An 18,860-nucleotide genomic window follows, 5' to 3' on the forward strand; every position below is an offset into this window, starting at 1 on the left:
GGTCCTTTCTCTCGTCTTTTTTTTACGCGTGTGTCGGCTGTCGAGCCGAGCCAAGCCCGAGCCAGCGGCTGGAGACCAGACATGCCGTGTGCTGAGGGGACACGGCGAGGGCCTGTGACGGGCGCGGCGGGAGCAAGTGAAAGCGCCGCGTCGGAAACGAGGAAGAAGGCGGAGAGGAAGGAATCTAAAAAACGCGTCCAAGGTGAAGAGGAAAACTTCGAGGAAGCGGCGTTTCCAACCTTCCGGAAGTAATCAAGAACACATTTCCCCTCGCTCCGCCCGCCGTGGCACGCCGCGACGCGCGAGTCGTACGGCGGAAGGAAGGAAGGAAGACCGTGAAAAGTAATTTTGAGAATTCGTTTTTTTTATTATTATTATTATTCAAAATTTCGACGCCTCCTCCACCCCAACGTCTTCTCCCCGACAGAAGCCGCGGCGTTCTGCTAGCGAGGGGGCGCTACCATACGTCGGCCGCGTGATAAGCCTCCTAGAGAAGCGCCCACGGATGATTAAGAAAAAAAGAAATGTGGAGAGGAGGATCTGATCTGAGCTGAAGAGCGCGAAGCCGCCGCTTGTTGCGGGGGTGGCTTCGCCTGCGTCGCATGCCCCCTGTCCGGAAGATGACGAAGAAGCTGGCATCAAGGAGGAAGTCGGGCTCTATTTATAAGAATACGAAACTAGGAGGAACGTGCGCGCATCCCCCCGGCGGTGTCGCACGGGAGTGGGAGGTTGGTGGGTAGTCATAGACGGGGGAGGGACTTTTTTTTTTTCTTTAAGAAAAAAAAAAGAAGATCCTGAGTAATTAGGGAAGACGAGAGAGAGCGTGCGACCTAGAAGCCACGCTTCTTTTAAGAACTTGAGAAATGAAATTCCGCCTGCCTTTCAAAAAAAAAAAAAGAGGGAGAGAGAGAGAGAGATCACCAAAAGACCCTGCAGCTTGCCCGACAAGCGGAATGAAAAAAAAAAAAGAGGGCGGGGGGGGGGGGGGAGTGAAGTGAGATTTTAGGTTCAAAGTCAGAGAAGAAAAAAGTAAAAGAAAGCGAGGCTTGGTTTTAAAAGAGTGTGAGCCAAGCACGTGGCATAAAAGAGAAGACGGGGAAGCAGCCGCGTTTAGAATGTTTTGGTGGCCCTTTCTCTCTCGAGTTTTTAGAAACCCTCGCGCCGGTGCTATAAGCGCGAGCACAGTAGTCAACCTTGTGGTATACCTCGGACTAAGGGAAGCTATACGGCGCGTCCTCCAGATAGATGGATGAATGAATAGGAGGCGCGACATAGAGGCGAGTGGAGAGGGCGAAAGGTCTCGGCCGCAGTACTCGGTCGCGACAAGATGCCGCCCCAATACCTTCCGGAACATGGCCTCCGAGATGGCGCGCCCGCTATCTCGGAGTCCATGTTCCGGGAGATCTTTTTAAGTGGAGCGCACATGCGGCTCGAGTCAGTCGGTTGCAGCCCCTACGTCCTGGACCACATCAACCCGCCCACCCCCGCCCCTCTATACCTGTCTATTTGGGACTCGCTCGCTTCAGGAAAAAAAAAATGGACGACAGCTTCCGGTTCCGGCCTGATCGCACTAACGCGCGCCGCCGAGAATGAAAGTGGAAAGAGGTTGGAGGCGTTGGTGGCGGCGAAATCATCTTTGTAAAAAAATGAACCACGGGTTCCAACTATTTCTAGCGTTGGTGCTCGTATTCTTGTTTTGCCTTTGTTTATTTCGACCACTTCAATAGATTGTCAAAGCGATGAAGTATATGGTAGGTAAGAAGCGGGGGTATCGTTTGATAGGTATTGATGCTGCGAGCATACAGGGCACACCTCGTCTGCCCTTGCACAAAAGGCGTTTTTCGTGTCGTACATGCAGTGTACACCATCCTTGAATTTGTAGGACATGATTTAGGACAAGTTGGTTCATCGCCTGTCCTGTAGGTCTCCTGCTCGCGTTCTCGTTTCCTTGGCACTCCTTTGTTCCGTACGGATTTCGAGCGCAAATATGGGGCATCATCATCATCATCATCATAGTCATCATCATCAGCCTGACTACTTCCACTGCAGGACAAAGGCCTCTCCCATGTTCCGCCAGTTAACCCGGTCCTGTGCTTGCTGCTCCATTGGGGCATAACCTCCAATAAACACCATAAACGTTAAGCACGGTTACTGTGCCATATAAAAAAAGAGCTAGATGAAGTCACGCTGCATTATGGCACTCCGAGACAATGCTGGAGCGCGGAATCTTCATCAGAAGCAGCGCCATCTGCATTGGCCGTCCGGTTACGACAACATCCGAGCTTATGGATTCTTCTCCGGGTCAATCATTGCGCTTTCGTATCTTCCACGGGAACATCCCAGCACGTAAGAGGCACAGCACCAGCTGGTTTCACAAGTATCGCATTTAATTTACCCTCATCTCAAGTAAACTTACGCCACGGTATCATATATATATCCGATATAACTCTCAACTTGAAGCAGAACAATCGATTTCATATAGTTTTCATTTCCGACGTGACTTTTTTTCTGGAGATTCGAAAAAAAAAAAAAAACGCCAGTGAGGGCTCGAGCGGAAGTGCTTGGAAAAGAAACAAGTGCATCACTCGTCGATTGAGCCACTAATAATCAGATATCGCTTAACACGTGCGATATGATACGATTATCTCTACAATGAGCGGCAATCTCAGCCGGGGTTCAGTTATGACTATTTCCTTCGTTTTATACGAAGTCCTTTTTTCCCCCGTGAGCCAGTGTCTTTATCGCAGCGACGTATATTGTCAACACCTGAACTATTTTGCGCATGAGTGCTGTTCTGTCTGCTGTAGACAAGAACGTGGTTGCTTACGTTTTTGTTTCTTTCTGTCTTCCACAGAGATCCTTCACGCTCATCTTGGAGGCGCTGCACCACAACAACTACACTGAACCCTGTGAGTACATTGCACCGGCTTTCGATGTCGATACCCCTTCGATACGAGGTTACAACCTCAGAAATGAGTGTCAGCCATCGCTGTTCATCTCACAGAGAAATCCCGTGAGTGCTACGTCCAATTGCGTTTACACGTTTTTGTGACGTCATGATATTCAGAGCGTTTTCAGATAGATGAGATTACCGCACAGATTCACGTTTCTGTCGTAGGGTTCGGGTCACAGAACTTGAACCTCCTGGTAAATTTTCGTCACTGATTCTGACATTGCCGCTCAGCGAAACGTTATGCTTTACATATTAACGACGAACCTTTAGCTCTTAATAAGTGTAGTAATTACATTAGCCGAGAATTAGTACTTATGGTAAGAACGGAAATCAGCTAGCCTGACTGTTGTTCACCGGGGACACGCAGGCAAACCGCAGTTGTGTGGGCGGAGGTGTCATTCTTTCTTAGCTTGTAACTGAGAGAGAGAGAGAACACAACTTTATTGCTAGGTTGTAACTGAGCCTCAGTGACTTGTTACGCCTCTGCGTGCGACGCAGAAAGAGTCGTTCACCTGCCAAATTTGCGAACACGGTTAAGGTTAAGGCCGATAGGGGTTTACCCGTGCCAGGGTTATTATCTCCGCAAAAGGCACCGGCAGCGACAGGAATTCAGGTGCAAACGTCAACGAACATTTCTGCGACGGCTGCAATCGACACCGCGTCGACGCAAGAGCTCGCCGCAAGAGGTCGCCGCATAACTGTCAGACACGTGAACATCATAGAAAACATTGCTCACGAGCCACACATGCAGAATAGCGCGCTTTTCCCGTTCACACGGGGAAAAAAAACCGCCTTCAAGCAGAGAGAAATTAATGGTCTGTATTCGTCCCGAGGGTAACAAAGAGCCGCTTTCATTTGTTCTACGCGAAACGCAGTCTTCGTCAGTGACGTGTGAGCACGTCTTCGTGTCGCCTTCGTCGTCCTCAACGACTTGCACGGTGAAGAGACCAGGACGACAAAACATAAAAGAACGCACATTCAAAGGTTATACGCGCACCGGCTAACGACGCGGAGAGCGTGGAATACGCTTTTCGGATACTGTAAATTTCGCCGAAACCGCAGCGAAAAGAATGATAAGCAAGTAAAGAGTGAATGTAAATTAGCAGCAGCATGCGGGGGAAAAGTCGTTTTTGCGGAATGCAGGGAGCGGGGCGAACTGCCGAGGAGCGATAAGCGAGCGCGCTCCGCCGACAGCGCCACCGCGCGATCGTCGATAACATCAGTTCCTTCGCGGAGGGACGCTCTCTCTAAAGAAACCCCGGGACAAATGAATCTACTCCCTTTTACTTCACTTGTCTAGTCCAGTGTCCCTCCTCTCTCTTTTAAGCAGTCTCGCTTTGCGCGGGCCACCCCCCTCACCCCGAACCTGGTTATTTCGGGAATCACCTGAAGGTCCTTTCCACGTAAGACGGAGCACCTCGGCTGGTCGCATGCTCCCAAACGACGGCATTTTTTTCTTCGCCACGTGCGTGTGTTTCTTAATCGTTGCTTTACTTTTTTTTTTTACGATTCTCCCAAATTTACGCGGTTTTCTGCTCGAGAAGTCCACGTTACGACTTCTAGCCTCTCTCGTTTTCTCTTCGAAAAAAAAGCATACCGATGTGGCTAAGAAGCGAGAGACCGCGTATGCATATGTATAAAGGCGACCGACTGCAAGCAGCAGCTGTAAACCAACGTTGCCCCCCACCATCTCTTAACGAGTGGTGAGTCTGCGGCGATGTGCGACCACATAGACGTAGCCTTATCTTATCAGCTGCGAACGAAAAAGAAACTCTTCCATCAGACGCCGCTTATCGGGGACTGCTTGGTCGTATCGTAATCTGGACGAGGATCTGCTTCAAAAGTGACCCTTTCAGTACCACTCTTCTGTCACTTCTGTTCTTTTTTTTTTCTCCTTCTGAGAACTGTTCACTTTCTTCTAGCAAGAACCCCAAGTGCGTAAAGGGAACGGCTTCACTCGAGACTTCGCGCGCGAAAGCAAATACACACAAAAGAAGCAGCGTAAAGAAAAGCTTTAGTGTGCGTCGTCTAAGTGCGGTCCTGGAGTACTTACGCGGGTCGTCAGCAACGAGAGACTTTTCAGAAATCGAGGTCCATCGCTCCCTGTATTACGCGCTTTCGTTTCCGTAATTCATGTTTCTTTTTTTCTATTTTTTGAGCCATTAACGTGAGCTCCCAGATGCCACGGCGGGCCTATGGAGATAAGGTTTAAATCGAAAACTTAATCTCCGCAGGGGCTACAGAGATTCTGCGGTTAATGTGGCGGAAAAGAATTGCGCTAGCGTTTTCATGCGGCGGATTTCGTCATACACTTTACAGTGTTTCGTGCAGTGATGCTTCGATGAAAAGGGGACGAACCGAAAGCTTAGATCGCGACAATCAGAAATCGGCCGATTGGCTGACTCGAAGATAGAGGTCTTCGGGTTCCTGTTTTGTCCATACCGGTGCGATGTAAATCTCCTACACGTTGAAAACGGCTGCTTATCACACGTCGTCTCATTTAACCTAACAGTGAGGCAGCGGAGATGCGATGGCTGTAAATTATTTAACGGACGATCGATTATCGTTTGACAATCGATAAAGGTGCACGTTCTATCGATCGCCGTGCGTGAGCCCTGCTTCGTGTATATATAGGTTTATGGTTAGTTTCTGAAAACTAGCAATGATGACGTTTCGGATCACCTCAAGATGAACTCCAGTAAATAGATTGCTATGCTTAGAACTTGTGCATGATGACGAGCGCTAAATTGCATCGCCTCAAAAACGAAATGCTAAACGCTCGACTAACTTTATAATATAGCACGCTTTAACTCCGCACACTTCACAAGTTCCACTCGGAGCTAGCATGCCGATGGTCGACACACAGACTCGAATGACATCCCTATGCCCGGTACAACGAAGCCAATGAATACCTTCCTCGCCGATGTCAACGCAGTAATGGCGTGCCCATACGTTTATTGCGAACGTCGGGTACAACGAATGATGCTAAAGCAGGTTTCCACGTAACGCACATAACAAAATGCCGGATACAACGAAGTGAACGTGAATACTATCTAACCGATATCAACGGGTCATACCACGTTGAAAAGCTTTAGAAACGAACATAGATTGTAACGAGTTTATTTTATAATGCAGGGTGTCACTATATGGTTTGGGACTCAGGCATAAGTCCGCCGAGCGTTACCGTCATCGACATTTTATCGAATAGCGAGAAAATAGCCGCATGCCGGGAGCATATGGTGTCGGTATTTTGGTAGTGGCGGGAAAAAAAAAAAGGCTCTGACAGCCAATCTACGTTAACGTCTAAAACGTGCGCACCCATACGCAACACAGGGAGCCTCAAGAAGGGCCCCACGTGTAGCATCACACACAAAGAAGTTCGCCAGTTTGTGGCGCGGTCATCGACCTGTCAACCCTGACCTTGCGCCACGTGATACTTTGGGCAGAGGCAAAAAACAAAACAAAACCATTAGTTCCTCTTCCCAACATGGATTTTTTTCTACATATTTCTCTTTCCCCAACTGCGATATATGCAGGAGCATCCTGCACACTGTTCTTTTTTTTTCTCCTCTCTGTTATATTTATATTCCCGGTGTTTTTCTCTTTCTTCTTCTTCGCATCGTTATTTTGCTGGCGGGGGCGTGCAAACACGTGGAGGCACTACATGTACGGGCGCGCAAACCGCGTAGCACGCGACACGAACGCATACACACACACACAAGACAATCGCTCACACACGCAATAGCCGACGCCGCACAGAAAAGAACCTGTCGTTTGTAGGAGGGCAGCATGATGTGCGGAGGAGGAGTGAGGGGGTGTTGCTGCTTGTCGCATATGCACTCATACGCAACGCCTTTCTTTTCTTTTTTTCCCCTTCTTTCCTTCGTCTCATCTGTGGCGGGGATGGCCGACCACGAGACTCCCAAAATAATACCGTCCCGATCGCTTGTTGCCCGCACGTTCGCAGCAGGTCCTACGGGTACCTTTTTTTAGGGAACCCGGAAGAAACACCGGTTCCCCATCTATAGCTGTTAGTGTATAGGAGCCGAGACAAGTAGTAAAAAAAAAAGTCAGTCGTTGCTGTCAACTTCCGGCGGTGGGCAACTAGTGATACCCCTCCACGTCATCCTGTCTGTATACGTGTATACGCTATACAGCAACTAAATAATGCACGCTCAAACACCCACGCCACGCTTCGTGAGGGCGCGCACACGAACGCTGTCAACCTTGACTTACGTACCAAAGGCGCCTGGGTTCAAAGGTCGAGTGGGTCGCGAGGGATGAACCGTCTCTGTTTCACGTGTTCCGTGAAACGCGTCGCTTTTTTTTTTTTCAGATTATTATCTTCTTTATACAAGCAACGGGAAAAGTTGAGCAGGTAAATTAATGACGTAACGAGCGACAAAAATAAAATTTTGTCAGGGAACCGTGATACTCTTCAACCGGTATACTATCGACGGTAGAAAAAAAAATGAAGTTAAAGGTAACAAGAATCGATTTCAGCTTAAGAATGGCAAAAGTAAAGATTACAGTAATCACTGAAAACGCAGCGACAAATTGCAAAACTTGCGTTAGAGTATACCTCTAATTACCTTTATAGACGACACAAGCGAAATTTGCCCAGGCGAGCAGGTATCATGCGAGCAGAAATACAGCATATAGACTTCGTACAAGCGGTCGATCGGCTTGATAAAAACTCTCACAGTGTTTCCGTTTAGACCGCTGTTGCACCCAACTCGCTGTGGCGTCGCATCGAACGCTTGCACGTCACAGACTACACCGCGATCCTGATTGGTGGCCATATTCACCCTTTCATGAACGCCTCCCTGGGCGCCGTCATATCCCTCCTTGGGCTGCGCGAATTGGCGCGTCCCCTCGAAAATGCACTGACAACGCTGCGCCCTTAGCCTTTGTACTCCCGCGCACAGCCCATCATGGCGGTGTTTTTTTTTTTTTTCCTTCCTGTGAAAAGGTGTATACAACTGAGCGTTTTTTTTTTTTTGAGCTTACGTTCGAGTTTATGATTGCATACGCGCGTTCACGGATACAATAAACGGAGGTCCTTGCGTTCTCGGGGGACTGTTAGTACGGAGCAGTTAGAATAAAGACGTTCTGTAAGTACATCTCCGCGTTAAGTTCCAATAGACGCTCCAATTCCCTAAGTTGTTAAAAACACACACACATGCCCTCGACTATAAAGAAGGGACGAATCCAGTCCTGTCATAAAAGACACACACGCACACGCTTGAAACGAATGGCGAAACTACAGAGCCAGATGTGATGTAACCACGACGACAAATGGTTGTTGATTGTTGTTCTCATCTATCTAGCTATAATTGTTTTATACGTTTAGTCCACTCGATTCTGAACTAGCAGAACAGAACAGGACCTGTTCTACCCTTCTCGCCCACAACTTCGCTATGCTACAAACTAAAAAAAGGAAACAATAAAAAAGCGACGCAACGTAAAAGGGGTGAGAGGGCTGGAAGTACACTTCGTGTGTGGTGTTCCAGTCTTTTTTTTTTTTTTTTTCCGTCGCGCCATCTTATAACGCATCCGTACACTAACTCGTCCAACTGTCTCACCCATCTACAACGCTATAAAGTTTGAATCGTGAAACGAGCTAGTCCAGAAGCAGCCCCCCCCCCCCCCCCCCCCTCTTTTCTTTCTTTTTTTTTTTTTTTTCGCGCGAACGCGAAAACCGGCCCTTCGCGATTCAGAGAAGAAGCGAATGCAGGGAACAAGTTTTTTTTTATTATTATCATTATATCTCTTAGGCTCGGTCTCCGCCACACAGGCGAACGCTTGACGAGGCGCATTCGGTGGCAACGTGTGTGTTGCTTCCTCTGAATACAAGTCCCTTCTTCACCTCCGCGACCAATCCGAATCGCTGCCGTGGCAGCAAGCGAGAAGTCATCGCGACACGTGCTCTCGACACGTGACCGTGACATCCGTAGGCTCGCCTTTTTAAAAAAAAAAAGAAAAAAAGTCTTCGCGAGTGTAGCGACAAAGGGTGGCGCTTGTGTTGCGAGTGCGTGGGTGTTCCTATATATACGTAACGCCACACACGTGTCGCGGTAATTTGGCGGGAATTTCTCGCCTTTCCGAAACTAAATGTCGGTTTTCCTAGCGCGGACGAGTCGTCGGGGAGACCGGAGGGATTTTTTTTTTGCTTAGGTTGAGAGCGCAACTTGGTGAGACCTCACAGCAGGCGTCCGCTTTGTGGCCTGGGGCGCCTAATACCGAGAAGAAAAACGATAAACAACTACAAGGTGACAGGTTGAATGAAGATACAAGACCCGGCTTTAGACTATACAGGAAATGTGAGAAAAGAATGGGTGCGGTAGAGGAGGCACCTCAATAAGCGTGTGATTGTGAGTGCTTGTAGGACGACAAGCATCAGGGTGTGTATCGGGTGGGGTGGGGGGGTCGAACTACTTCCCCCTTTCTTGGCTACTACAGACTTAGTCTAATTGCACAACAGTTTTGAGCACTTCACCTGTCGCTTGTCCGTCAACTTTCATCACTTTTACAAAGAAGCTCTTTTAGTATACCCAGCGTTATAGTCGTCACCGCAGTAGTAGTAGCAGTAGTAGCAGTAGTAGTAGTAGTAGTAGTAGTAGTAGTAAAGGCATGGACGTCGCAGGGGAGCGCAACAGAAAGACTCGACCTCCGTCCCCTTCACCCAAACTACACCTGCGCGTGCACTTACCCCCTCCCCCCACTAAAGCCACTCCGGTGCTCCTATCCTAGGCTAACGACGCGATATAATACATATACATAACCGCACGCCCCCCCCCCCCTCCCCCTTTCCTCCAGAGACAAAATCCTGCCGAACGCCTATAAGCAGTGGTAGTAGGCATCCCGCAGGTCGCGCGACCAGAGGGTAAGCGACATAAATAAATATAGAAAAAATATGATTACGATAATGATCGAAAAAAAAATGACGATGATGACTACTTTGTATCAATAGTCATGATCACCATGATCATTACAGCTTCGCTGTCCGACGGCCTTCCCGGCTGGCTGAAACGTTTTATTTATCACTTGTTACCCCCTTCAATCGCCTCGCAGACGTGGACCGGCCCATCGAGCGGCTCGCCTACTCGGGCCTGGTGCTGCCCAGCGAGGAGTGGCACACGCTGAGGCACCCGGGCCGCGCCGCTCAGCTCTCGTACCGCATCCGGGTCACGTGCGCGGCCAACTACTACGGCCCCAGCTGCTGGACGCTGTGCAAGCCCCGGGACGACCGATTCGGACACTACCGGTGCGCCCGTGACGGCTCCAAGCAGTGCCGGCCGGGATGGACGGGCTCGACGTGCGAGACGCCCGTGTGCCGCCGCGGATGTCACCCCGTGCACGGTTACTGCGAGCGACCCGGAGAGTGCGTCTGCAGGCCGGGCTGGCGGTCCGAGCTGTGCGACCACTGCGCCCCGTACCCCGGCTGCCGGCACGGATACTGCAACAACACGCCCTGGCAGGTGAGTCGCTTTCGTGCATTTGCGGCACCATGAGGTGGTCAACGAAGCGGGCGTCTTCCGCAGACCTCTGGCAGCAGTCTCTGTTTGACGCTATACAGTGTGCTCACACACATCTACGGAGTCCAGGGATATGTAGTCGGGGATTGCAGAGTCCCGGACTAGAGAGTACACAGAGCGTGCTCTTCATTTAATAGCAGAAATGTTTGTCAAGTAAATTAATTCGAATGAATCAATGAATGACAATTTATAGGATTTCACTATCCAGAACCATGGTGCGATTTCGAGGCCCGCCGTAGTGGAGAGCTCCAGAAATTTCCACCACCCGGTGTCCTTCAAACCCCGCTCACATCACGCGGACACACAGGCCTCTACAGTATTTCGACTCCATAGAATTTCATATTGATACATACTGCTGCCAGTCGTTACAACGCGCGCATGTCTCGCACTCATACGTGCCCCGTCGTAATGCGTGCGAGAGCTGACTGTCCTCCACCGCCACGTGCAAGCACCGGCGTATGCTTTTAGGTGGATGGCGGGTGGGAGTGTGGACTTGGGACACCTAAGATTAACACGCCTCAGATTCGGGTGAGCGAAATTCGGAACGGACGAGTGGGAGACCTGGCTCGCCAGCGAGGAAGAGGAGGCCCAAGCGGGGCTCCTCGACCAGGTGCGGCTGCAGTGTTGAGGCCAGTGGAGTCCGGGAGTAGGGGTCCTACCCACTGGCTTCCCCAACCCCTTGCTCTTCAAATAAACGTTTTAATGGGCGAAGCTCCTTAGTGTGTGGGTCGTTCCCTCGTAGTTGTATGTTGTAGTAGTCACTTGCAGTTAGTTTTAAGAACTGCTCACTAGATGGCGTTGTGTGTGTATGTCCTTGGAAATAATATCACTAGATGGCGTTAGCGGTTTCCGTATAATAAGAAATTCACAGCATATCCATGGAGTGAATGATGATAAGTGGGGTGAAGTGGCCGTAGGTCCGTTCGATGCGTGCTCTAGTGTGATAGGAGCGGACAAACAAGACAGGACGGACCAACGGAAGCTTCGCCGCATTTATAATCGTTCACTCCGTGGATGTGCTGTGAATTACATTCAACACAATTCATACGTGTCCCTATAGTCAGCGCTACAGAGGAGGCACTGCCCTAGTCCACGAGTCTCAAGAGAATCTCAATCGTCTTCCGCGCAGTGCATCTGCGACCTCAACTGGGGCGGGATACTGTGCGACCAGGACCTCAACTACTGCGGCACCCACGAGCCGTGCATGAACGGGGGCACCTGCGAGCACACGGCCGGAGCTCAGCGGTACCTGTGCCGCTGCCGGCCGGGCTTCTCCGGCACCAACTGCGAACTGGGCCGCGGCGCGCCGCAGGGTTGCCTGCCGGCAGCTTGTCTCAACGGAGGAAGCTGCGTGCAGCGCAACGGCACCTGGGCGTGCGCGTGCGCGCCAGGCTGGACCGGATACAGATGCCAGGTAACGTCAATAAGAGAAATCGAGAGTCGTTCCGCAACCGGGATAATGGGGTCAGTGACACTTAAGTAGAAAAGTTTAAGGGACAATGCCATTTAAGTTCCAAAAGAATGAAAAATAGCAGAAAGAAGGAAAGTGTAATTCCGAGGGCTCATTTTTCTTTTTGATAAGCACAATATTAATGAGAACTAATACAGACAATAATGCCAAGAAAAGTACAGGGGACGTTATTAGAAGTAATTATAACGTAAATGTGAAAAAACAAATGTGAATGAAAAAAACAATTTGCCATGGGCAGAAACCGAACCTGCGACATGGGACGTGTTACTCGAAGTAGAGTTACTGAATATGCTACGTAATTGCTGCATATACAGTAACTCTATTTCGAAGGTCGCAGGTGCGCTCCCTGCCGATGGAAAGTTGTATTTTCGTCCACTTTTATTTCTTCACATTTACTTTACAGTTACTTCTAACTTAACGTTCACTATACCTTCCTTCACATTATTGTCTGTTCTCATTGATATAGCACAAAAAACGCGCAAGAAACGAAACATATATGTATATAACAGACATGGAATGTATAAGACACAACAGTACAATATGTGTGTACGGTTTTCATTAGCGACAGGATGTCATAGTTTGTCTTTTTATCGCATTGCGCGATGTTCTCTCCGAACTGCTTGCTTCCTCCAAGCCGAGGATCGGACCACGGTCCTTTGCTTTATAGCCCGGCCTTCCGCCCGGTCCTCAAACCTACCCAAACCACACAAATGTTCCCACCCCCTCCACCGCTGCCACGCAACGCGCGTTCGCATCCCACAAAACAAAATCCTGCCTACGCGCATACACTACAGCGACGTCCGCCTTTTATTGCGAATGCGCCCAGGACCTGAGCGGCTGTCTGGCGCGTCCGTGCCAGAACGGCGGCGACTGCGTGGCCTCAGCTCAGCCTCCGGGATTCCGGTGCATCTGCCCCGTGGGCTACGGTGGTGCGCGCTGCGAGCGGGACGAGGACCCCTGCCACCCGAACCCGTGCGCCCACGGAGCCTCCTGCTTCAGCCTGGGCGCGCACGACTACTACTGCCACTGCACCGACCGATACCAGGTACGGATTTCAGCGCCCTTTTATGATTAAGGGTGTTAAATGGAGTTTTGGTTTTGGTTAAATGGTGCTTTGGAAGAACAAAATGAGAAAGTATTAGAGACAAAAAGAAACAGGCACGATCGCCTGGAGGAAGAGGATCGTGCGAATTAAGACGTTGCTAATGTAGACCTTCCAGTTGATGCCGTGTTAGTCAAGACCTAGCTAATTACGTAGGTAGGCCACAATCTCTGCTGTTAGTCCAGCCTTGCACCACTACAGTGTAAGGTGCCCGCATTTTTTTTTTCGTTCACACTATAGACCAGTTGATTCACTCCTTGGGTGTCGTGTGGTTTCTCGCAGGGCAAGAACTGCACGCAGGACCGACCGTGCGGCGGTCCGGGAGGCCAGCCATGCTCGTCCCCGGCTTCATTGCAGGGCTGCGCGGCCGTCGAAGAGCACGGAGGCGGTGCCTCGGTGTGCGGCCCGCACGGCCGCTGCGTGTCCAGTGGCAGTGGACCGGCGACCACGTCGAACTGCGTGTGCGACGCCGGCTACACGGGCCGCTACTGTCACGAGAGTAAGCAACGCGCTTATGCGCCTTATACACCCCCTCCCGTCGGGATTGCGGAACATCAAATGTCGATTTTGTCAATTGAAAATGCGAAAGCGCAAACGCAGGACAGCTCCAGATATACACGAAATAAATGAGAAAGGTCATGTGCTGAACTTCGCGTTTCACAACTGGAAACAGCGTGAAAAAGCAACGAGCAAGAAAAGACGTGAGCAAGCACTGACCAAAAAGACATTCGTTGTTTCAAACAAGAAGATAAAGGCTTTCCAGGAGATAGGAGTGAAAAGGGTGCCTTGAGACGTGCGCATGCGTCCAACATAGTTGTCGGTTAATGCTGTGGTTAGTACCGACACAAGCGGGCCCTACGCTCCAGTGCTGTAACCAGGCCCGCAACAACGTAACACCAGGCCCGTCCCTTCCACCCCTTCCCTGATTTTTTTGTCTTTGCCATGACATATAAACCCAAAACGACACTCGAGCACATCTGCCTGCCCCCACTTCAGATCAAGGAATGCACCCTCTCCAAAAAAAAAAAAAAAAAATCTGCCTACGCTCATGGGACGCCTACTCTTCCTTCGAACTACTTCCAGCAATGAAACCGTAAGAACCGCTTCAATAAATCCCCGTCCTCTTGAATTGGACGCGCCCTCGAGAGTCGACCGAATGTTATGCTGCTTTTAAAGCTGACTTTTCCTAACGACTCAAAGCCATAAGGTGCAGCTGATTTTTTTTTTTTTTTTTGGCTTGATGTTGTGGACATCGTGCGATTGCGTCGTGTTTTCTAACTCCGCTATGGCGCCGTTTTTTGCTAGTCAGAGGGGCCTTAGTACACCTCTGAACCAATCAGAGGAGACGGGACAGCGAACTTGTCAACAGGGCTGAACTCGACGATGTTATAGTAACTGTATATGGTTCTTACGTGACCATATACAGTTACTCTAGACAATGTCGAGCAGTAGCGCGCCCTGCAATGTAAATGCGACCAAGACAAAGAGGCGCTCTTCTTCTTGTCCCTTTGTCGTCGTTCTGATCTCGCGCTATAACAGTCGTCATTCTATACTAGGGACACGAAAAAGAGGCAAGGAAAGAGACAGAAGGGCGCCGACAGCAGCGCACGATACCTATCGCCACGTCCACACCACAAGTTGCTACCTCGCCTTGCCAATCATCTCCGTGGATTTTTTATTTTGCCTCCCTCATCACGCGTAAGGTATTAGACGCCCCGCCCTCTTCTTCGGGGAAGCTTCTGGCACGTGAAGCCGCTCGCAAGCTTCAGTGAAAATTCCCTCTAAGTAGAGATACTGCATGTGTCTCCATATACGGCAGGGCCATATATGGCTACTGTATCCTTAAGGAGCCGTATACGGCATATAGTATACATGGCTCCTTATGTAGCCATATTAGAGTGTACTAGAAGGAACTTCTAGTACACTCTAGCCATATACAGTGACTCTACCTGGAAGCGCAGTGTGGCGCCACCTGCGTGACGACCTCGTACTGTGTATACTTTATACAGCGGCTTCCCTGGAATGCAAACAAAAGCGATACGAAATGGTATCGGCTGCCAGAGAAGAAGAACGCGCTCGAGAAAGGGAACCATTTTTTTCCTCGCACCTGCACAGGCGCGAGCCGAAAGAAGACAGCGGGATGGCAACACGTCTCGCAGGGAGGCAAGGAAGAGGGTCATCTACTCCACTAAGCGCTTTTCTCAAATGCTCTTTTTACGACGTCGCTCGTTACAGCGATGCCCGCAATGAGGCGGCGGCAGCGGCGCTTCATTCGCATCCCTCGCCACTTTTTCGCCGCTGGCGGTGAAGTGAAACCTGTGGAGCGAGCGCTCGGGCAATGAGCGACGACGATCACAGAGCGAAAGGGGGGTGCGGGGGAGAGTATACCTGGCGGGGGGCAACAAAGAACCCCAGAGCGCGCTGAAGTGGTTCCCCTACGGTCGTCGTCGCTTATTGACTCCCTTTCGCAGAAGAGGAGCCCCTCCCCCGCCTTGTGCCGGGAGTGCCACCGGCATACGCAAACGTTAGTTGCTGAAGCCCCTCCGGCCTGTGCATGCGGAAGGGGGTGGGGGAAGAATTCGTGAGCGGGGGCGAAGTCACACAAAACGAAGCGGGACTTCGTCATTTTCACCTCTTGCGGTAGTCCATTTTGTCGACGGGTTTATCCGAGTCCGCTCTCTTGGAGATTTTGTGGCATTTATTTATACAAGCTCACGATACATACAGACTACACATTATCGATGTAGGATTACAAAAAAAAAAGTTCGATAGAGGTAATTCGGTGTGTAAAGTATTTCATATATATCGAGAATATTCAAGGGAATATTACAACTGTTCGATGCACACAGTAATTCGTTATATGAAGGTTCCATATATGCGGGTCCGACTGCATATGTGTAAAGCCATACGTATATCGGCAGTACGTAATCAACGCCAAAAGCGCGCGTAAAGAGAATCCTGGAAAACATCTGAAAAAGCAGATACTTATATGACAGCGGGGCAACCAAACTGTGATTTGTCACACGGTACCCGGTCGTCATTCCGTGGTTTCACGTCACAGAGAAAGTAACGGGTGACGAAAATAGAGAAGGACGACGGGGAAGCAGAGACGGGACCATGAATCTTGCCGAGAGGGCATCAGACAGCTACAATGTACTTCGGCACCTGCTTAGCGCCCCGTCCAGGAATTCGTCTACAAACCAACAAGATGAACCGCAAGAATCGCCTGCAGGAGCGAGTCACAGTAAACGAGTACGCGCCTCTCGATCCTGATAGGAAGGCGTGACATTCGGCGAGTCAGTCGATCTGCGCGTTTGCTCACTCGACAGAGGGCGTCGCGACACCCGCTCGACACAAGATCGAGAGACCGCGGCAAGACGATCGAGGCTGCTTGCTGGCACGTGACCTCACGAAGCCTAGGCGCGGCCCGACGGAGACCAGTGACCAGCAGCGCGTGGCTAGTGTATATAAACACCGCCTGAAGGGCTGCTGGAGGTAAACGAAAGCACTGCAGCCGACCCCGGAGTGAGGAGGGCTTCCGTCGCGGGGCAGGGCGCGCTTCAATTACGCTCCACGGTAGCCGGCGAGTGTTCAAGACCGGGCCGCCGCCGATTCTCAGGAACAACTGTAGTGGGCGGCGGGGTGGAGCGCGCGTTCTTTGTAGCCCGCTTGTCGTTCCCGTGCGCGGGTGGCAGCGGCGGGCAGGTGAAGGGCAGAAGATCGAAACGTCGCCCCGAACCAGGGAGCGGGGCGGCGGTCTTCCTCTCTCGCCGCCGCCCAGAAGCCGTGGGCTCCGCCGCTTCTTCCAACCGGATGCGGCAGAATGGAATGCCGCTCCTCCGGTTGTTCTCGGCCTCAACGCGCAAGTGGCGCTCTGGACACTGGAGCACGCGCGCGCTCGCCTGTCACTTCGCAAACGAGCTCGGCAGCAGCAAAGAGCCGCCGCTACCAGCCGCTCCCTAGTTGCCTCCGGCGCCTCCCCCCCGCCTCCTCGCGGTATCTGAACCTCTCTCGCCGTGTTCGGATGAAACGCGATCATCAAAGTCCGCCCAGCTCGTTTTGGCCGCCACCACGGCTACTAGGCGCAGCAGAGACACGCGCCATAAGTGTATGCACGCGCCGGCATGTCCTTGGCACTGCGCATGCGCACATCGCGAGTGGGCTGGGAGCAAAGAACTTTCTGTTAACTCGGGGTCAAAGCGACGTCTATTGCATACGACTACGCAACTGCCAATTAAACCAATGAGAGAGATCTACAATGGCCGATAAGATGAAAGGTCCAGAAGTGTACCACACACGTCACACGTCCCTCAAGGGAGGACAATATACTGGCTACATGACTGAAGAGGTCAGCCAGAATAAATGTTACGACTTGCTACATCAAATCGCAGAATAAGAATAATTCAAGGAAAGTGAACGAAGATGTTTAGGAGACGAACATGGCATCCAAAAGGGGAAGGACATTGGCATGATTGAGTTAATGCTGCATGTAAGTTTATAATGTTAGCCAACATGTTAGTTATAATGGTAGTTAGCTAAATGCCTTTCATTATTGTTGCATTGCAGACATCAACGACTGCGCTCATCAACCGTGTGTGAATGGAGGGACCTGCGTGGATGCAGTCAACAGCTACAAATGCATTTGCCCGGAGGGATGGGAAGGCCCACACTGTAGCAAAAGTATGTGCAATTTCAAAACACAACTTTCACTTTGTGTATGAGCATAGTTTCATTTCCGCCCACAGAGTGGGCAGTTGGTGCATGTGTACCCATAGGCGTCTGCAAGGTTCCCCTTCATTGGGGGGGGGGGGGGGGGGATATGTTCCCGTGAGCCCCTCACCCTATTATGTTAATGTCAGTAGTTGATTTTGCCCCTCCACCATGTCTCAACACCCCCCTCCTTGTTATGTCAATGTATGAGGCTGACTTTGCACCCCCGTGTACCCTTGATGTAGGAGTAATTGATAAGCTCGGCATAGTCTTTCTACAGCATACTTCTAATCTGACAATCTGATGAAATTAAATACAACCCAGCCTGACAATGCAACAGACTCGTAATGCAGTTTAAAGAACACAATAAGATAATGCCCATATTGCAATAACACATTTTCAGATCGAGATGAGTGCCAACCTAATCCATGCCACAATGGAGGCAGATGCACAGACCTCATCGCCGACTTCCTTTGCGAGTGTCAAGGACAATGGAAAGGAAAGACCTGCAATCTCCGTAAGTACTCTGCATTGGTACATCAACAACCACAGAGTGAGGTGCTGTGAGAGTGATGTGAATTGCTTTTGCAGTCAGAACTGCCGGATGGTTTGTTGATATCGTTAGTTAATTAGCTGACTTCGACATTGTTTCAGGTGATTCTCACTGCGACAGCGACACGTGCCTCAATGGTGGCACCTGCGAAGACATTGGCGACACTTTTGTCTGCCACTGCCCAGAAAACTACCACGGCCACACGTGTCAAATGGGTGAGTACTTTTGGAGCCATCTGCACCAGAGAAACAAAACTCGAGTTTGTGCTTAAAGGCAGCCACTTGGTCATGGGAAAAAAATACGCCCTGCTTTTATTCAAATGACCTTATATAGTACTACATATATGCTTGATCCTGTTGCACATGTATATTTGGTCTTTATCACATTAAGCAAATACTATGGAACATGGAAGACTGATCAGACACACAACTTCTGGGCCATAATAAAGAGCTTGACGTTACGTTACGTGTTCTCAAAACAATGTGTTCCATCAGCCATCCTTTGAAGAGGTGTTGCAATTCATGAACTAAATA

The 18,860-nt window shown here is 50.3% G+C and overlaps 1 protein-coding gene across 1 annotated transcript in view; it reads left to right on the forward strand.

Annotated features, from left to right (window-relative positions):
• Ser (protein serrate) overlaps nucleotides 1-18,860 on the forward strand; it is a 133,126-nt gene that overhangs the window by 105,438 nt on the left and 8,828 nt on the right. The window contains exons 2-9 of the mRNA XM_075867064.1: nucleotides 2,855-2,909; nucleotides 10,028-10,434; nucleotides 11,621-11,905; nucleotides 12,789-13,007; nucleotides 13,347-13,563; nucleotides 17,631-17,744; nucleotides 18,178-18,291; nucleotides 18,429-18,542. Coding sequence (XP_075723179.1) covers nucleotides 2,855-2,909; nucleotides 10,028-10,434; nucleotides 11,621-11,905; nucleotides 12,789-13,007; nucleotides 13,347-13,563; nucleotides 17,631-17,744; nucleotides 18,178-18,291; nucleotides 18,429-18,542 — 1,525 coding nt within the window. The remainder of the gene's footprint in view (nucleotides 1-2,854; nucleotides 2,910-10,027; nucleotides 10,435-11,620; nucleotides 11,906-12,788; nucleotides 13,008-13,346; nucleotides 13,564-17,630; nucleotides 17,745-18,177; nucleotides 18,292-18,428; nucleotides 18,543-18,860) is intronic.

This window comes from Rhipicephalus microplus, chromosome 6 (assembly GCF_043290135.1).
Source record: "Rhipicephalus microplus isolate Deutch F79 chromosome 6, USDA_Rmic, whole genome shotgun sequence".
NCBI classification, from domain to species: domain Eukaryota; kingdom Metazoa; phylum Arthropoda; class Arachnida; order Ixodida; family Ixodidae; genus Rhipicephalus; species Rhipicephalus microplus.